We start from the raw sequence: 16,622 nt of genomic DNA, 5'->3' as shown, positions 1-16,622 counted from the left end.
AATAGTTTAAGAAGCCTCTAGAGCAAAGGATTAAAGCTCCTATTTAATGGATGTGTGTAAAACTCTAAATACAACCTTGACATTTGCATTACAAATTCCCATTGTTTAATTCAACTGTGATCTATTATTGTTGTTATTATTAGCATTGTGGTAACACCTAGGAGCCCCAGTAATGGACCAGGAGCCCATTGTGCTAGGTGCGGTACAAAACATAAAAATGGTGCCTGCTCCAAAGATGAAACATTAGGTGTCTGATTATACCTGATAAGTGCAGGCCCATGTTGAGGGCAGTGTGAAGCTTCACACCCTATGGGAACCAGCCCTCAGAGATCCAGGTTGTACCCTAGGAATGTACCTACTTCACCACCTGTTGAAAGGGCACAGCATGCTCCTCCAAGTATGTTGGTGTGCACCAGGGGTTCTTTTACTTTAATAGCCTTCAGATCATCTAGGATGGGGTCTAGTACTTAAAAAGGGCCAGGCAGATGTCATAATTAAAAGGTCAATGCTTGTCAACAGATGCTACACATTTGAAAACACTGGCTTTTTTCATGAGGACAGTTGTATGCATGATGTGATCTACATTACATACATGATCATCACTGTGTAATTTGCTAGCAAACTGTGTATCACATTTCTCTTTAGTGGCTAGTCCATATACATGACAGCATCCTGCTACTACTGCCACCTATTGAAGCTAGTCCTGTAACTCAAGCAGTAGAAGACTACTAATGGTGCTAAAGCTCCTGAGTTCAAATCCTGTTGAAGGGGTGGGGGGCTTTATTACATTTATAGAAATATAATATCTATATGAATTTTAGATGTCAATGAACATTTACTTCTTACTGTTGTTGTCTAATCATGTGTTCCCACCTTCCTGTGTATCATCTATTCATTGTATTTTAAAGATGATCTATTAGTTTGAAAAGGAAGTAATTATTCTGTTCCCAGTGACAAGAATATCATTACTCCAAAGTTTTGATCAACAAGTATTGCCTTCCATACAGTTCCGTGGCTGTAGCACAAGGGAGAATGAAATAGCTAGTCTTACAAATTGTTTCTATATTGTTGCAGGCTACTACAGATTTGTATGGCAACTGTACCCTACGTCATTCTGGAACATCTGCAGCTGCACCTGAAGCAGCTGGCGTGTTTGCATTGGCCTTGGAGGCTAAGTAGGTTTTTAATAAAATTCTAGTCTAGGTTCAGTAGAAGAGGGATTTTTTTGTTTGTTTTTGTTTTTTTAAATTACTAACCTGTGACGCTGAAGTTAAGGGCTGCAACAAACCTGTTAAAGCCAGATCCAGGGTGTATTGAAATAAATGAAAAGAATCCTATTGACTTCAGGGGTTTTGAATCAAGCCCTACATGCAGAAACCTAGATGAGTTTATGCAATAAATGCAATGCCCTAACCCTTGCATAGTTTGTATAATATGCACTGCCTTGTTTGCATATATTGATTCCTTTTACATATATTTCCTCCCCTCCCCACTTGCTTTGTCTCTGCCTGCCTGCTGAAGTGCCCCTCATATTCTCTCTCTGGCTGGCTCCTTCTTCCTCACCATCTGTCTCCCCAATGTCCCCTGCACCCCCAACCTGGTTCATCTCTTTCCCTCCTCCAGTTGCCTCTGCCCCCATTTCTGGCTGGTCCCCAGGGACTCCCCCTACCTTTTGAGTTTTCCTGTACTCTACCACAACGTGCTCCCTGACAATATAAACTCTAGCTAGCACACAGTTCCCAACCCATCCATGGATGTAGAGATATGGCTAGAGTGACTGCCTACATGGCACCACTTTCTCCATCCCACTGCCCTGTGCTCTTGCCACATTTTGCTAGCTGAGAGCAAGCTGGGGCCTATGCTCCAGACAGGTCTCTTTGGTTTGAGTTCTGGAGGACTGTGAGGTGTCTCTATGATTTAAAATCCTAGAACAGTTCTGTGGGACTCTGACCATAGAGAGCATGTCTACACTGCAGCTGAGAGCAAGCCTCCAGTCTCAGTAGATAGATTTGGCCTAGTGCGCTAAAAATAGCTAAAACCTGAGCCACAGTGTCCACACTGCTATTTTTAGTGCATTTACCTAAATGAGTGTTCAAATACGCCAATCCATTCGAACTTCTTATGGAAAAAGAGAGCCATCTTCTTCTAAACACCACAAAATAGCAACTTTTTCTGTGTCACTCTTCTGTAGCCTGGATCTGACATGGAGAGACATGCAGCATCTGACTGTGCTCACCTCCAAAAGGAACCAACTCCATGACGAAGTTCATCAATGGCGTAGAAATGGTGTTGGTCTGGAATTCAACCATTTGTTTGGCTATGGAGTCCTCGATGCTGGGGCAATGGTTAAAATGGCAAAAGACTGGAAGACTGTTCCAGAGAGATTCCACTGTGTTGGAGGATCAATACAAGAACCTGAGTAAGTGAAAGACAATTTTTTTTTAAATGATATATTAAGCTCATTCTCTTTCATGCACTTAAATGATGACAGACAAACACACAAAAACAGATGTAATGGGAAGGAGTTAGTACCTGTCTTCTTCATAACCCGAGGGTCCAATCTTGTAAATTGTTTCTCACACAAGTAGGTCTTATTCCCATGAATAATTCCATTTTTATGTCAATGGCACCAGTTGCGTGAGTAAAGAGTACTGGCGAGAGGAAAGACTTCCAGGACTGGGCTCTAAATTAAATTAAATGCTACATACCAAGTGCTGCCATATGTGTGACATACCAGGGTACAGTCCAGACCAGTGTGAGGCTGTGTCACCCCTGCCCTGCAACCTTGGGTGGCTTACAATACCTTGCTGAAGTAGGTCCCACTTGAGCTGCTCATCAACATCCTTCCTGCATGCTCTGTGTGTAATTGCAGCCCACCAGCCACACTTGAGTTACACTCTGGCTCTCACCAGCCTTAGTTATACTGCAGGGTTGCCCAATACACCCTTAGGATATGTCTCCACTGTTGGCTCCACAGCGATTGATGCACTGGAATCGATTAAGCGGATCAATCCCAGATGGGCTCACCGATCAATGCCGGTAATCCACCTCCCCAAAAGGAGTAAGGCTATGTCGACAGGAGGGCTTCTCCCATCGTAGTGCCAAGAAGACGCCATACTACGAGAACATATGTACATCAAAGGGAGATGCGCAATCTACCTTACGTAGTTTGCGTATCTCCCATCAACCATCGGTGGAAGCGTAGACCAGGCCTCAGTCTCAGATTTTCCCCCAGAAATGTATATCCTGTACTGCCCAGCCCTCTCCTGGACAGCACAAACATTTAAGTCCACTATTCCTTAAAAGGAATAATATGCCATTTTATTAGGTCAAACAGTTATTCAGACACTTCAATTTAAATACACTGGATTAGATAAAACAGTAAAACAAGTTTATTTACTAGAAAGAGAGAGCTTTTAAGTGAGTACAAATAATGAGACATAAAAGTCAGAAATGACAAGAAAAAATTAGTTACAAGAAAAATAAAGATAAGGTGTTTCCTAATGCCTAATTTAACAAACTATATTAGAATCAAGCAAAGTTTCTCACCATATGCTCCAGCAAATTTCTGAGCAAACTCTCAGGTCAAGAACCCCTCCCCCAGAGTCCATCACCTGCTTCCTTTGCCTCTTCAGGTCCAATGAATGTAATAGGCAGGGAGAGAAGGATGTCTTGAGGTGTTTGTCCCTCTTTTTTGTAGTTTCAGTCCCCCTTTTGAGGGACTATAATTGTTGCTACTTTCACTGGAAGGCTGGTAATGCGATGTCCAGTGGCCAGTTTGACGACATTGGTATGTTAGTAAATTTGTACAAAGCACAAAGCCCGAGAAACACCACCACTTAGTAGAAGGACCACGTGAAATTTGTTGCCTTGCATCATATCTGAGCCCTGGTCTACACTTACCTGGAGATTCGGCGGCAGTCGACGGGAGTTACGCAAACTACACAGAGTAACTTGCGTAACTCACATCGACTGCTCTGCTTCCCTTCTGTGCACTGTCTGCGCTGCGCTACTTGAGGGGGTGGTTTACCAGCATCGACTTCCTGACTGATTGAGCGGGTCTACATTGACTGCTCAGTCGATCCAGAAAGATCGATCTGGCGGCAGCAAATTTGCTGCCATCAGTATAGACGTGGCTTGAGTGTCCCCTTCATTATTCCACTGGGGTCTTGAAGGATATTCACCAACTATCTGCTGCAGCAATGTGCTGGCTATCAAATCTAGCTATAAATTTGTAATTGTTGCTACCTATCCAAACCATACAAAAGAAGACAAAAAGTCCCCCTCTTGAAAAGATTTCCTTTTGGGCACTAGGAGACAAAAGAGTCTATGTGGAAGGATGTTTCCCGCTGGTTTTTTCTTGCATATTTGAACTCCCTTTATCTTCCTTTCCTGTTTGATGACTCTGTTTACTGCTTAAATGCAAATTAAGCAGAGCACACATTCCTTAGTTTAGGATAGACCTGTTTGCCAATTTCTCTTTGGGCAGACACATGTAGGGTTTAAACATGTGTTAATAATACCATACAGAGGAATCTTATAACTTCACATACAATGTTGCTACACGTATTTTATCAGGACAATACTTACCAGCAAATCTTCAATTTTAAAATGATACCTTAGAAGGCATACTTTGTACAGAGATTATTACAGTAGTGTGTAGGTGTGAACACGGGTATATTCTGTTACTGTGTAATATATTTGAGTTTGGCAATTTCCTATTCTAGTGGATAATTTTAACTCCAGAAAAATAAAACAATTACTCACAGGTATCAAAGATTCGGTTTGAACATTACTGCATTTAATTGTGTTTGTTTTATGTTCTCCACATCTCTAATTGCCAGCTAGATAGTCAAATTATTTTCTGATTACTTTCATGTGCAAAGCCGAATGAGTCAACAAGTGAATCAATTAATACTAATTGACTACAACAGCTAAAGTTCAATTTAATTATTTGAAATACTAACCTAATGATGGCCAATTTATGCCTATAACATATGCAATTTGGCTTTTCAGTGCCATTATTAAAGGCATTATTATTTTATAGGAAAAGGAGAAGAAAGCAATGTATCATCATGGTACAGAGCTGAGCTAGACCAGGAAGGCTGTGTAGGTTGCTTTTGCAAAACCTCATCCATTCGATGTTGGTTTTGTGAAACCAAAGCCAAGGAATGGTTCAGATTTGACTGCATAATTAAAATGAGGAATGATAATATTTATAAAGACAAATTGGGCCTAAATCTCCTCTCAAGTACAGTTGGACAGGATGAAAAGTTGAAACATCAAACATATTTGCAAACTGGAAACCTTTTTTTCCTCCCTATTTTGGGTCAATTGAAATGTTTTGTTTTTATAATTTCAAAATGTTTTGTTTTTATTTCAACATTATTTTCTTTTTTAACCTTTTACAGTCTTAGCTTCAATTTCTAAACAAGAAGTTGTGACTCCAACCCTATTTCATGAAAAGTTTTGGTTTTGATGAATCAGCATTTTTCAGTGATAAAACAAATTGTTGAAAAATGTCTGACCACCACTTGCAGCACCATTAAAGTAAAGTGGGATTACACTGCGGTAAATGAGACAGGTTAGTCCATTATGTCTGGCTGCGTCCAAGAGTAAAAATTGCAGAGATGTCTTGTGAGTATATGGAGCAAAAAATAGCTCAAGTACTGTATCTCAGAATAGTCTCCTCCTTTCTTAATTTCCCAGTCACATTACCTCTATTGAAATGCATGTTAGAGAGAAGTATGCAGTCATTTTGCAATGAGTAACCTCATCACATTACAAAGCATATAATGGCACAGCAAAATAAATGAAATTGGTGCGCTTAACCACAAGAGTGCTTTTAAAGAGGTGCTTTGCCCCAAAGGAGGTAACCAGGTAACAAGGAATACAGCTGGAATGTATTTTTATTTCCAGGGATTCCCAGGTACAAGAAAGCCTCTTTCGGTACATGTACACTGTGATAAAAAACCCATTGCACCAAGTCTCAGTCTGGGTCAGTTGACTTGGGCTGGGGCTTTAGGACTAAAAACTATTGTGTAAACACCTGGGCTCAGCCTGGAGCTGGGGCTCTTGAGACCCTCCCTCCTCATAGTGTCTTAGAGCCTGCGCTCCAGCCCAAGCCACACGTCTGCATTGCAAATGTATAGCCCCACAGCCTGATTCCTGACAGTCCGAGTCATCTGACCTGGGCCAACCGCCCCTCAGGTCTTTTATCACAGTGTAGATGTACCTTTTGTAGCTGCTCCACTTGTGAAACAGCCCCAGAACTGCGGGGCCAAAACAGTGTTTTGAAGCCACTCTCCTGAGCTGCGCCTAGCACAGCTTGGACTGATTCCAAGATCTGGTTTTCTAAAGGGGAAATTTCAAAGGCACAAATGATAACTAGGCCATTTCAGTGGGAGTCAGGCATCTAACTTAACTGGGCCTTTGAAAATCTCCCTGATCTGTTCCAGACTCAGGCCATAAAATACTAGCATACATTTGATTCACCTAAAACATTTGATTGTGTTCTATATCAATCACAAATATTAGAATGTTTATGCCGCACATCAGAAATGTCTCTTACATGGATAATAACATTCATGATTTGCAACACCTTTTTGGATATTAAAATAAAAACAAAACCAAGACGAGGAGGATCCAGTCCATCTCCAGAGATTCTATTGGAATGACGATTAAACTGACATTTTGCTTCACCCATGGATAATTGTTTTATTTTTTTAGTTGGGCATTGCTATGGCCACGTTTTCTATATTTAGGTGGGTAGGGACAGGATAGACCCTAGTACACCATAGCAACACTATTCATTAGCAGAAGCAGGCTGGGGAAGAATCTACAGCCTCTGGTATGTGATGTGACAAAAAGTCATCAGTATTTAAAGGGTAGTGTTTCCATACTGTCTGAGCAAACATATGTTAGCAGCTAAATTAGTTTCATTGGGTAAACACAAAGAAACGAACAGGCCTATGAATTTCCAATTAGGCCAAGGTGAATACCAATGTAACCAGCCCACTCTAGTTCATCGAGCACACAAATATGGACATCAGGTGCACTTCAGAAAAATCATTAGACTACTGGGTGCATCCCAGGTCAGAAGTTATTGATGGCCTGATTCAAAGCCTATTGAGGACAATGGAAAGTGTGAAAGTTATTAGTGTCTGATTGCAAGTCAGTGAACTGAGTTGGTGGTGCCAATCCAATTGCCCACAACAGAAGAAGAAAAGGACAGCACTGCTGGCAAAAATTGACATCTTTGTTGACAGACTCAGGAGAAAGGTTGCAGACTTCTTATGTTCTGGAGATTGAGCTATCCTCCTGCCACTAGAGGTAGTTACCCTACATACCTCAGGTCTGTTTTTGGAGTATGTCTACATTTGATCTGGAAGGTGAGAGTCCCAGCTTGTGTAAGTTATACTTCGCTAGCTCCGCTCGAAATACTGAGGCTATATCATGGAAGAAATATGATTGCAAAAGCAATGTAGTATTTTCAAGTTGTGGACATTTTGGAAACTACAGAGCACCAGTTAGTTTCATTTTATCTTTTGCCCCTTCTGTAAATTTTCCAGTGCTGGAAGACATTTAAAAAATTAGAGAGAAAAAAGAGAAGAGGGGGCAGAAAAGCCCTGGACATTATTCATTTATTTCAGTCAGTGTCAGAAAAGAAAAACATAGAAGAAAGGTTAATAAAACAAACACCACCCCCTCCACACATTTTGAAATGTCAAACATTTGGTCAAAAGATATTATGTGAAATATTTAAAAAAAATAATAAAAATTAAAATTTAAATAAATAAATAAATAAAAACCCCTCAAAATAATTGTCCCATTTTGATTCTTGTGAAATAAAAATAATTTGTTTTTTTCCATTTTTTCACCTAGTTCTAATCTTCACAGAATAGCACATTGAAATAATGAAGTTATGAAGCACTGTTTAGGTATTTAAATACATTTAATCAAAGTTGGAGATTCTCTAGGCTTCAAAATGGAGGGAATACAGATGCTAAAAATACCTCATTAATGATAGCACACTTTTGGAGGTTGTGTGGACTTCTAGCCTGTTTCCCTGAGCTTGATTAATTTCATCTGCATCATTGCTGATTTATAACTATTCAAAGAAAGGTTTTTAATTTTTACTAGCAGAATAACATTATGTTTATGTACACTTTCACATCTAAGTGACTTTTAAATACCCCCACCCCCATCTACAGCTGGTGCATGTGGTATGATAAATCAGATTTGGAAGATAAAATCTGCACAGCAGTATAACTTGATTATGGATTTTTTGTTGTTATTAATATATATATTTACAATGGACAAGATTCTGCTCCCTTTATGTACACTGAGTATTTACTGACTCCTTAGGTAGTCCCAGTAAGGTACTATGACGTGTGTAAGGGGAACAGTATCTGGTCCAAAGCCATAAGTAATGTGCTATGAGAGGCAGTGTGGGCTAGTGGATAGTGCAGTTGATGGGCACTCACGAGATCTGGGTTCTAGTCCTAGTTCTGATACTGGCCTCCTTGATGACTTTAGGCAAATCACTTTGTGTCTCCGTTTCCCTATCTGTAAAATGGAGGTAATGAGACTGACTTCCTTCGTAAAGCAGTTTGAGATCTACTAATGAGAAGAGCTATGGAAGATCATTATAATGTAAGACTCAGGATTTATTTCACAATCAACAGTGTGACTTGGGAGAGGAGACAGGCTTAGGGGCACACATTTGTGAAACACTTTCTTTATTGCTCTTAGAAGAATTGTGCTGTGTTATTATTATTGAAAAAGGGTAGAATTTATAGGGTAGAATTCGTTATAAAAATTATAACAACCTAGTTCTTATACAGCTAGACATTAGTAAACAGCATGACAATAATCTGGTAATAAATTACCCTCCTTCCTACTTTACTATGCTAAAAAAACCCAAGCTAGAATACAGCATATTTATCTTAAAGAAATACTTTTGGATACCATTCTGGAATCTTAAGATGTTTTAATAAACTTTATTCTAAATTATTAAAATAAAGGAAAGGTCACATTGTCATATAAATTTAAGAAAGCTTTAACAAAAACAACCTTAGGTTTGGAAAGTTCATAATAGTCGAAGGGAGAACAATGAATGATGCTACTTTCCATGCTGCCCCCTCTTAATCTGAACTAATTTGGTTAATAATCAGTAATTAATAGCAATTAATACCTTACATGTACATCATCGCCTTTCCTCTCAAAGAGTCCTAAAGCATATTACAAACTTCACATACTCTTAAAACAGCTGGGTTAGCAATCTCACTCCTACAAAAAATGCCATTGGGAGCTTTAATCACTACAGGTAGCCTAGGCCTAGTTTTACAGCTCGTCTGGGGAAGGCAACACCTTTAGCATCTGAGAGCCTCTGATGTCTTACTGGAACATGAGTTCAGTGCAGAGCCGGGGGTAAGACTGCCAACTAACACCACTTCCTACAACCTTAAAGTATTTTGGAGAGGTTTCCCATCCAAATATTGATCAAACCCAAACTGCTTACCCTAGGAGGTCTGAAAAGATCAAGGCAATATGAGGACTCACTCAAGCCACAAGATAGACAGACTCTAAATATGTGAATTATGCTTTATATGTTTTGATCTCTATGGGGTACTGCAGTGAAATATTCCAAGACACCAGAGTTCTACTCTGTCATTGATATCATGTCATTTGATAATGGTCAGAAATGCAACTTCCTCTTGCAGAGAGCCAATGGTTGATAAGCATCAACAACCTTATCACTGGGGATGTTCTTGCTGCCAAGGGAAAAATCATGAACTGCAAAGATACTCCAAATTTACAAAATAAAGCTTTCCAAAGCCCATGCTAAGTGCTACTTTTCCTATGGACCTGAGTTCCAGCAGAGTGGCATTTCTATTTAATAAGCACCCTGTTGTTATGCATTTTAAAAAAGCAATTATTATGAACATATAAAAATAACCCTTACAAAGGCTCCTTTTGAGGTGCATGCTATCACAATTACAGTTAGTAAAATGTCAACCTTGTTTACATTTTTCTAAAGTGCAAATGTTACTTTTAAAAGGGAAATTCTATTTCTTCATCCCAAAGTGACCAATGTAGCACTTTTTAAAAGAGTGGCACATGCAACACTAGAGTGTTATGAACAACTGCATAACACAGGGGCAGGGGGGGGGAACGGGTTCATGGATGTTAGCCATGGAGAAGACTTTTGGGCAGGTAAGAAAGCAAACACAGCTGGATAATTACATCAAAAAGCCTTTTTTTAATGACCACAGTAATTCTTATATCTGTCAACTGTTTCACTCAGTCAATTTTACATTGTTCAGAGCATGTTGCTGGTAAAACCATACACAGGTTTTTGGTTTTTTTTACACCAACTCTTTAGTTAATGTTATTTGTGAGACAATTCCTGAGGTAATATTTTCAGGGCCTGGCATGCCTATTAGGCATTTGCGAGTGGCAGTGTGGCACCACACTGCACCAACATGAGTGCTCAGTGGCATTGTCTCTCTTTGCGGTACGGTATCACCCAGAGTTCTCAGGCACACAGGGGCCTGAACTCACTGCTACCATCCTCCATTAACTGGCACCTGAAAGGGGTGTACCACAGCTCTGCCTCATCCTTATCCCTTTTGGGTTGACAACTGGGGAACAATTGCTTTGCTTAGAGAAGCACAAAGTGTGTAAATTGTGGGGCACAAAATGTGAAATCCTAACTCCTCTAAAGTCAGTGGCAAAACTTCGATGGTGCTAGGATGTCACCCAACGTGTGTAAATTGCACTCATGCAGAGTCTGACCATAAATTTGGTCCTTCGCTTTTACTTCAACCTTATTCAGGCAAATTTTGTTGAGTTCACTGGGTCTTTGTCTATATAAGATATGAGTTATAATAACTAAGGAATGAAGAACTCAGGATTTGACATTTTGAGAATGTGGCAAACTAGTTGTGGCCATGTGTGTATGTATTTAAAATGTCAAGTATAGCAATTTTTTAGTGTAAATGAGTAGCCAAAAGTGTGTTATAATCCAGATTAAGAATGGGGTTTGGGTTTGAGTGCAGAATAGGGCAAGGATACAGATTTGAACCTGATGGTGCTGAAATCTTGTGAAATGGCCTCCTATCATTCTAACCAGAATTGTTTTCTGTCAACCTTTAATAGTGGCTGTCTCACAAGACCAGCTGCTCTCAGTTTTTCTAAAGAGTGTAACATATAATTAAACCATAACCAGAAATACTAGTAAGCAAAGACGCCATGTATAATTTTTTAATACACATTACTGTTTCCTAACTACCAGTGTGCACTTCCTTAACATGTTCCTTCTTTCTGTATCTGTTTTGTAAAGTACTTGCATATCAGGTGCTAGCTTGCTCCTTAAAATGTCAAAATTTTGTTTGTCCAATTGACGTGTCCATCTAGATTTGGCTCCTTCGTTTCCTTTCAGTAAATTGCTTTGTGGTAACAAGGAAACAGTTACATATGTTTATATTAGGAGGCTATGGGAATGAACAGATAAGATAATATGAAAAATAATGATTTTAGCAAATTTTAAAACGAAGTACCAGCTGGATTTGATGCCCACAGTCACTTTAAATCTCTGGATTTGAAATGCTTCATTGTGTAGTTGACTGAACAGTTCCATAGTGCTATTTAATCCAGAGTCAGATTTCTGGTGCTGAGTAAATATGAAGATGACAATACTGTGCCATCTGAAGTAATAGTTTATTTGATGAGGCAATAGGTCGTCCATGAGGACTTACTTCATTCTTCAAATCATGTATGGCACGCCCTCCGACTCCTATCTGTGTAAGGAGTTCAGGACTCATTCATACTCTTCAAATTATGTTACTGTATTTTATCTGTGTTTGTATGAACATGTGTAGATGTTTAATGAAAAATAACGTGTGCCTTGCCATATATATCATTTTAACCTATTTTATTGTTATTTAACCCTCAGAAAAATACCATCAAGTGGCAAGTTGGTTCTAACACTTACAACTGATGCTTGTGAGGGAAAAGAAAACTTTGTCCGCTACCTAGAACATGTGCAAGCAGTTATAACCGTGAACTCTACTAGGCGAGGGGACCTCAACATCAACATGACATCACCTATGGGGACCAAATCCATTTTACTGAGCCGGCGTCCAAGGGATGATGACTCTAAGGTGGGTTTTGACAAATGGCCTTTCATGACAACACACACTTGGGGAGAAGACCCCAGAGGCACTTGGGTTCTGGAAGTTGGGTTTGTTGGTAGCGTGCCACAGAGGGGAGTACTGAAGGAATGGACACTAATGCTACATGGGACACAAAGCGCACCATATATAGACCAAATAGTAAGAGATTACCAGTCCAAACTGGCTATGTCCAAGAAGGAAGAGCTGGAAGAAGAATTAGATGAAGCAGTAGAGAGAAGTCTGAAGAGTATATTGAGCAAGAACTAGGACTGTTCTGCATGTTGGTTTCTTTCCTTTCCCAGATCCTTCTACTCACCGTTCCACTATCCAAACCTCTGTGTTAGACATATTACAATGATTGTCTCCGTGGCCAAATTATCATACTTTATTGATTTTAAAGTCTTATATCTTGTCAATTATTATTTTAATTACAACCGAAGCAATCTTTTTTTACTCTAAGCCACAAATATATTGTTTCCTATCAACTACTCTGTACAATTTGTGACTGTAAATGATTTTGTGTCATACAAATAGGTAATAATTTGCAAACAAAACCGTGATGGCTTTTTCCTTCATATTTTTGTGATAAATGTTGTTTGTATTTAAAAAGAAAAAAGGAGGAAGTAAATTTTAAAACTGACACTTAGTAGTAATGAACCCATTTGGTCAACTTTCATAATAGAGGTGTTAACAGTAACAAAAGTTGACTAGAGATTCCTTTGAATGACTAATAGCCCAATTTTGCACCATTAACTAGGAATAGGACTAGGCCCTAAAAGGAAAAAAATAATCCAGAGATTAAGAAAGATGGCAACCTCCTCTCAGAAATCAATGCCTTTTGCAGTTTCCTTTACACACACACACACACACATCCATTTTTTGACCTAGAGATGATTAATTTGTATGCAATAAGTGAGACAAAATATTGTTAAAGATATCTAGTAAAGGATGTGCATTGTGAAACAGGGTCAGGACGTTCTAAAAGCACAAGTATTTTTTTTTAAATGTTGGTAATTCAGAGCCAAGTCAGCACATTGGGAATGAAATTTAAAATGTCGGGCTACCCTTTTGCAATGTACGTCTGCTATCCTTTATACTGAAATGTATTATAGAAGCATAAGATAAGGCTGTGTCAGCATTTCCATTACAGACCCCTGTATTCTGGGGTTTATAACTTGGATGTTGGTAATTTGCTATGGGAGAAACTTGGCACATGAAGTTTCAGTCCAAATGCAATTTTTAATTCAAATTTCCTTTTATTTGGTCACTTTTGAGTTGTACAAGAAGAAATGGTGCTTAGGTTGTTTTATGATCTATGCACAATGCAAAGTTAGTTTTGACTAGCAATAAAAAATAAATTTTGGAAGATTATAACATAAATCACTGTGGCTGTTTAAAGGACCCAATCCTGCAATCACTTAACCATGTGAATGTGTTTAGGAACTGATCCAAGTATGTAAATTAAATCTCTCTCAGCCTGATCCATCCACTGCCATTTACAATGGAGATTACACACAGCTGCAAACATGACACCCACAAGCGTTTGCAGGACTGGGGCCAAGGATGCTGGCAGTAACTCGTTTCAGAATCTGATTGTCTATTTTTAATATGCAGAATATGCATCTATCAAGAGCTGTTTGGGATAATCAGGTGCAGACTAAAATTAAAACGACTGCATATTTACCTCCCAGATTAAAAAGGTCACCAACAGGTTATGAAATGCATATTTTTACCCAAGAATGCACATTTATTCTATTATCTCAAGTGAATATTCATCTTTTAACCTTCCATAACAGGATTTCTTTTGCCTTTCAAATCCCAAACAAATTATCTACTTAAACTATGTTTACATTATACTATACGGCCAAGTTAAGCACCTAAGTGTTCATAGGATTTCCATTCCCTTACACCGGTGTAACTGAGGGGTAAGTAAGAGGAGAATCAGGCCCTCAGGCTTTTAGCTTTAAAATATCATCTAGTAGGAGTGATTTTTAAAATCATGGTGTTGTTCATTTGTTCAAATAGATGGAAAGCATCAAATATATTTCATCTGGTGATCTTAAAATAAACCAAAGGACACCATGGCCCCAAGTCTAACCTCAGATGTGTATCTGAGGTTAGATACATGTAGGCAATGAGCCAATGCTTGCTGTAGTATTTGGGTGTCTTTGGAACTGGGAAGACTCCCATTATCTTCAATGAGTTTTAAATTGGGCCCTTGACTCCCAGTAGTCAGTGGGACTTGCACGTGCATATGTGAGGGAAGAATTTGCCCCATCATGTGTACACGTGTGTTTGATAACACACAAACACACAGAGTATACATATAGTATGTAATATATATAATGTAAGCATACATAATATATATTACATATAGTATTCAACATTACATATATAATATATATAATGTATATAATGTGTGTATACATTTATTAAAGAAACAGATAACTTAAACATATTAAAGAGTCTTCTAAAATATGGGAAAAGTTCTTGGATTAAGAAACGTCCCTGTGGAAATTTTATATGAAAGTGTACTTTAATTCCTATTGCATTCCTGTAATTTTGCAATTCTCTGTTTAATCATTAAATGTCTTATATAGCAGCAAAATAACTAAATGGGTGTTCATATTTTCATAACATTGACTTATTAACTGAAAGATGACTGTAAGAGATGATTAACAAATGATGAGTTTTGATATGCGTATATATAAAATAAGTGTATATACAATATATATATATATAGCTAGACTTCAAACTCTTCAGAAGTTTTGCATCAGGGTAAGCACTGAAAAATGTTTAGTTAGAATAAGTTTTTATGGTATCACTGATGCAAAATAAAGTTAATTTATTAGCATTTATAACCAAGGAACTAATGCAGTTGTTGATTTAAAACAGGTGGATGTTGTTAAAATATAAAGCCCTGTGATGTTTTATAATCTGAGTAAAATAAAGAGATGTTGAAAAGTGGCAGGTCCTATCATCATTGCCTATCAGAAGTCATGGAGGATGTGACATGTATTCAGTGAAACCACTTTAAAATACTCTATTTTTAATAATGCGGGCCTGATAGGAATAATCAGGTGTCTGGTATGTTTGCTACACAGGAGATAAATATGTCTGCACCAAAGAAAGGGAGATCCAGCTTTAATGAACATGGAAGTAGTGTTCAGCTTTTCAGAATGCAGAACAGCTACTGAAATGGGAGTTTTGTTTGAAAAATACGTTAAAAAGTAAAACTCAACTAGCCTTTTGATCCGCAAGAAACCTGTGTCTTTCCTTGGGATTTTCCTGGTTTTTTGTACCGTTTTATTCTTATGGGTAAGGAATCAGGTGTTAGAAACCCAGCTCTGTAGCCTCCCAACATGACTGGAGTGCTAAATGATCCTAGGAAATCCATTTGCTCAATTCCCATTGGCATGGGAGTCAGAACAAAGGTATGTTTTACAGAGTAGAACAGAGGTCTCATTCTCAGTTAAGAGACTGGCTTAGCCCTTGAGGTTGAATATCCCTTCCAGAATAGTTTTTAGAAATAACAAATATAATTCTGGCTATTTACACACAATTTACAAGTCCTGGGCTTTCAAATTGTGGCTTTCTGTTCTACACAGTTGTCTACAGGGTTAATGGTCACAGCACCATCCTTCCCTTGTGGCTACTTTATTGCATGACTGATATGTTTGTGGAATGCAGACTCTGAGTTGTTAGTACCAGAACTTAGGACTTGGATCTGCAAGGTCCTGCATGGCCTCAGCGTCTGCTAATGTCAATGGGAGTTGAGGGAGCTCAGCACCTCAGATGTTTAAACCCTTATCTAGCACCAAAATGCATTACTTTCTGTGCAAGCACAGCACTCTGCTTACTCTACATCATGGGACACAGAACTATTTTCACTTGGTGTTTCTACAATATGTGGAGGCCGCAAAACCAAATTTATTTTAAATCATGGGGGTGAAAGTCACCCTTGTGCATGGTGATAGCACAAGATCTACGTCCCACTTAAATCCACTTCAGCCCTATTTTGAGGGCTTTCGTGGTGGATGAGCTTTCTGCTTGGGCCTCTCTGTACATTCACCCATACTGAGCTAAAATATGTTCTCACTAGCACATATTGCACTCAACTGGACTCCTTTACCTATTCACTCCTTTTTGTAGGGTAATTAGAATGTGGCCCATACTTAAAGATTCCTTGTCCACAGTAAGCTGCAAAGCAACAAAATGGAAAAGGAGCTTATGACATATACTCCCATAGCATTACATTAAGACAACAGTAAAAATTCCTTTAAATGACACGATTTGTAAATGTAATACTGATACCAACCAAACACACCTCATTTGTAAGTTTCTAAGGAAGCAATTCTACTGTTATAAGATTGATTCTAGTAAAATTTGATTAGTCAGCCTCTTGGCTTCTTAGTCTAGAAATATTTTTTCACTGTTCAGCTT

At 38.6% G+C, this 16,622-nt stretch overlaps 1 protein-coding gene across 2 annotated transcripts in view; it reads left to right on the top strand.

Annotated features, from left to right (window-relative positions):
* PCSK2 (proprotein convertase subtilisin/kexin type 2) overlaps positions 1-15,146 on the top strand; it is a 176,507-nt gene extending 161,361 nt beyond the window's left edge. For both annotated transcript variants that reach the window (XM_067565279.1, XM_067565281.1), the window contains 3 exons: positions 1,075-1,175; positions 2,192-2,419; positions 11,960-15,146. In XM_067565279.1, the coding sequence (XP_067421380.1) occupies positions 1,075-1,175; positions 2,192-2,419; positions 11,960-12,446 (816 nt within the window). In that variant the 3' untranslated portion in view covers positions 12,447-15,146. The remainder of the gene's footprint in view (positions 1-1,074; positions 1,176-2,191; positions 2,420-11,959) is intronic.
* The last annotated feature ends 1,476 nt before the right edge of the window (positions 15,147-16,622 follow it).

This window comes from Emydura macquarii, unplaced genomic scaffold (assembly GCF_026122565.2).
Source record: "Emydura macquarii macquarii isolate MOO-44397 ecotype Brisbane River unplaced genomic scaffold, CSIRO-AGI_Emac_v2 contig_2676, whole genome shotgun sequence".
NCBI classification, from domain to species: Eukaryota; Metazoa; Chordata; order Testudines; family Chelidae; genus Emydura; species Emydura macquarii.
The sequence above is the reverse complement of the archived record's forward strand: the minus strand, read 5'-3'. Positions and strand labels throughout refer to the sequence as shown.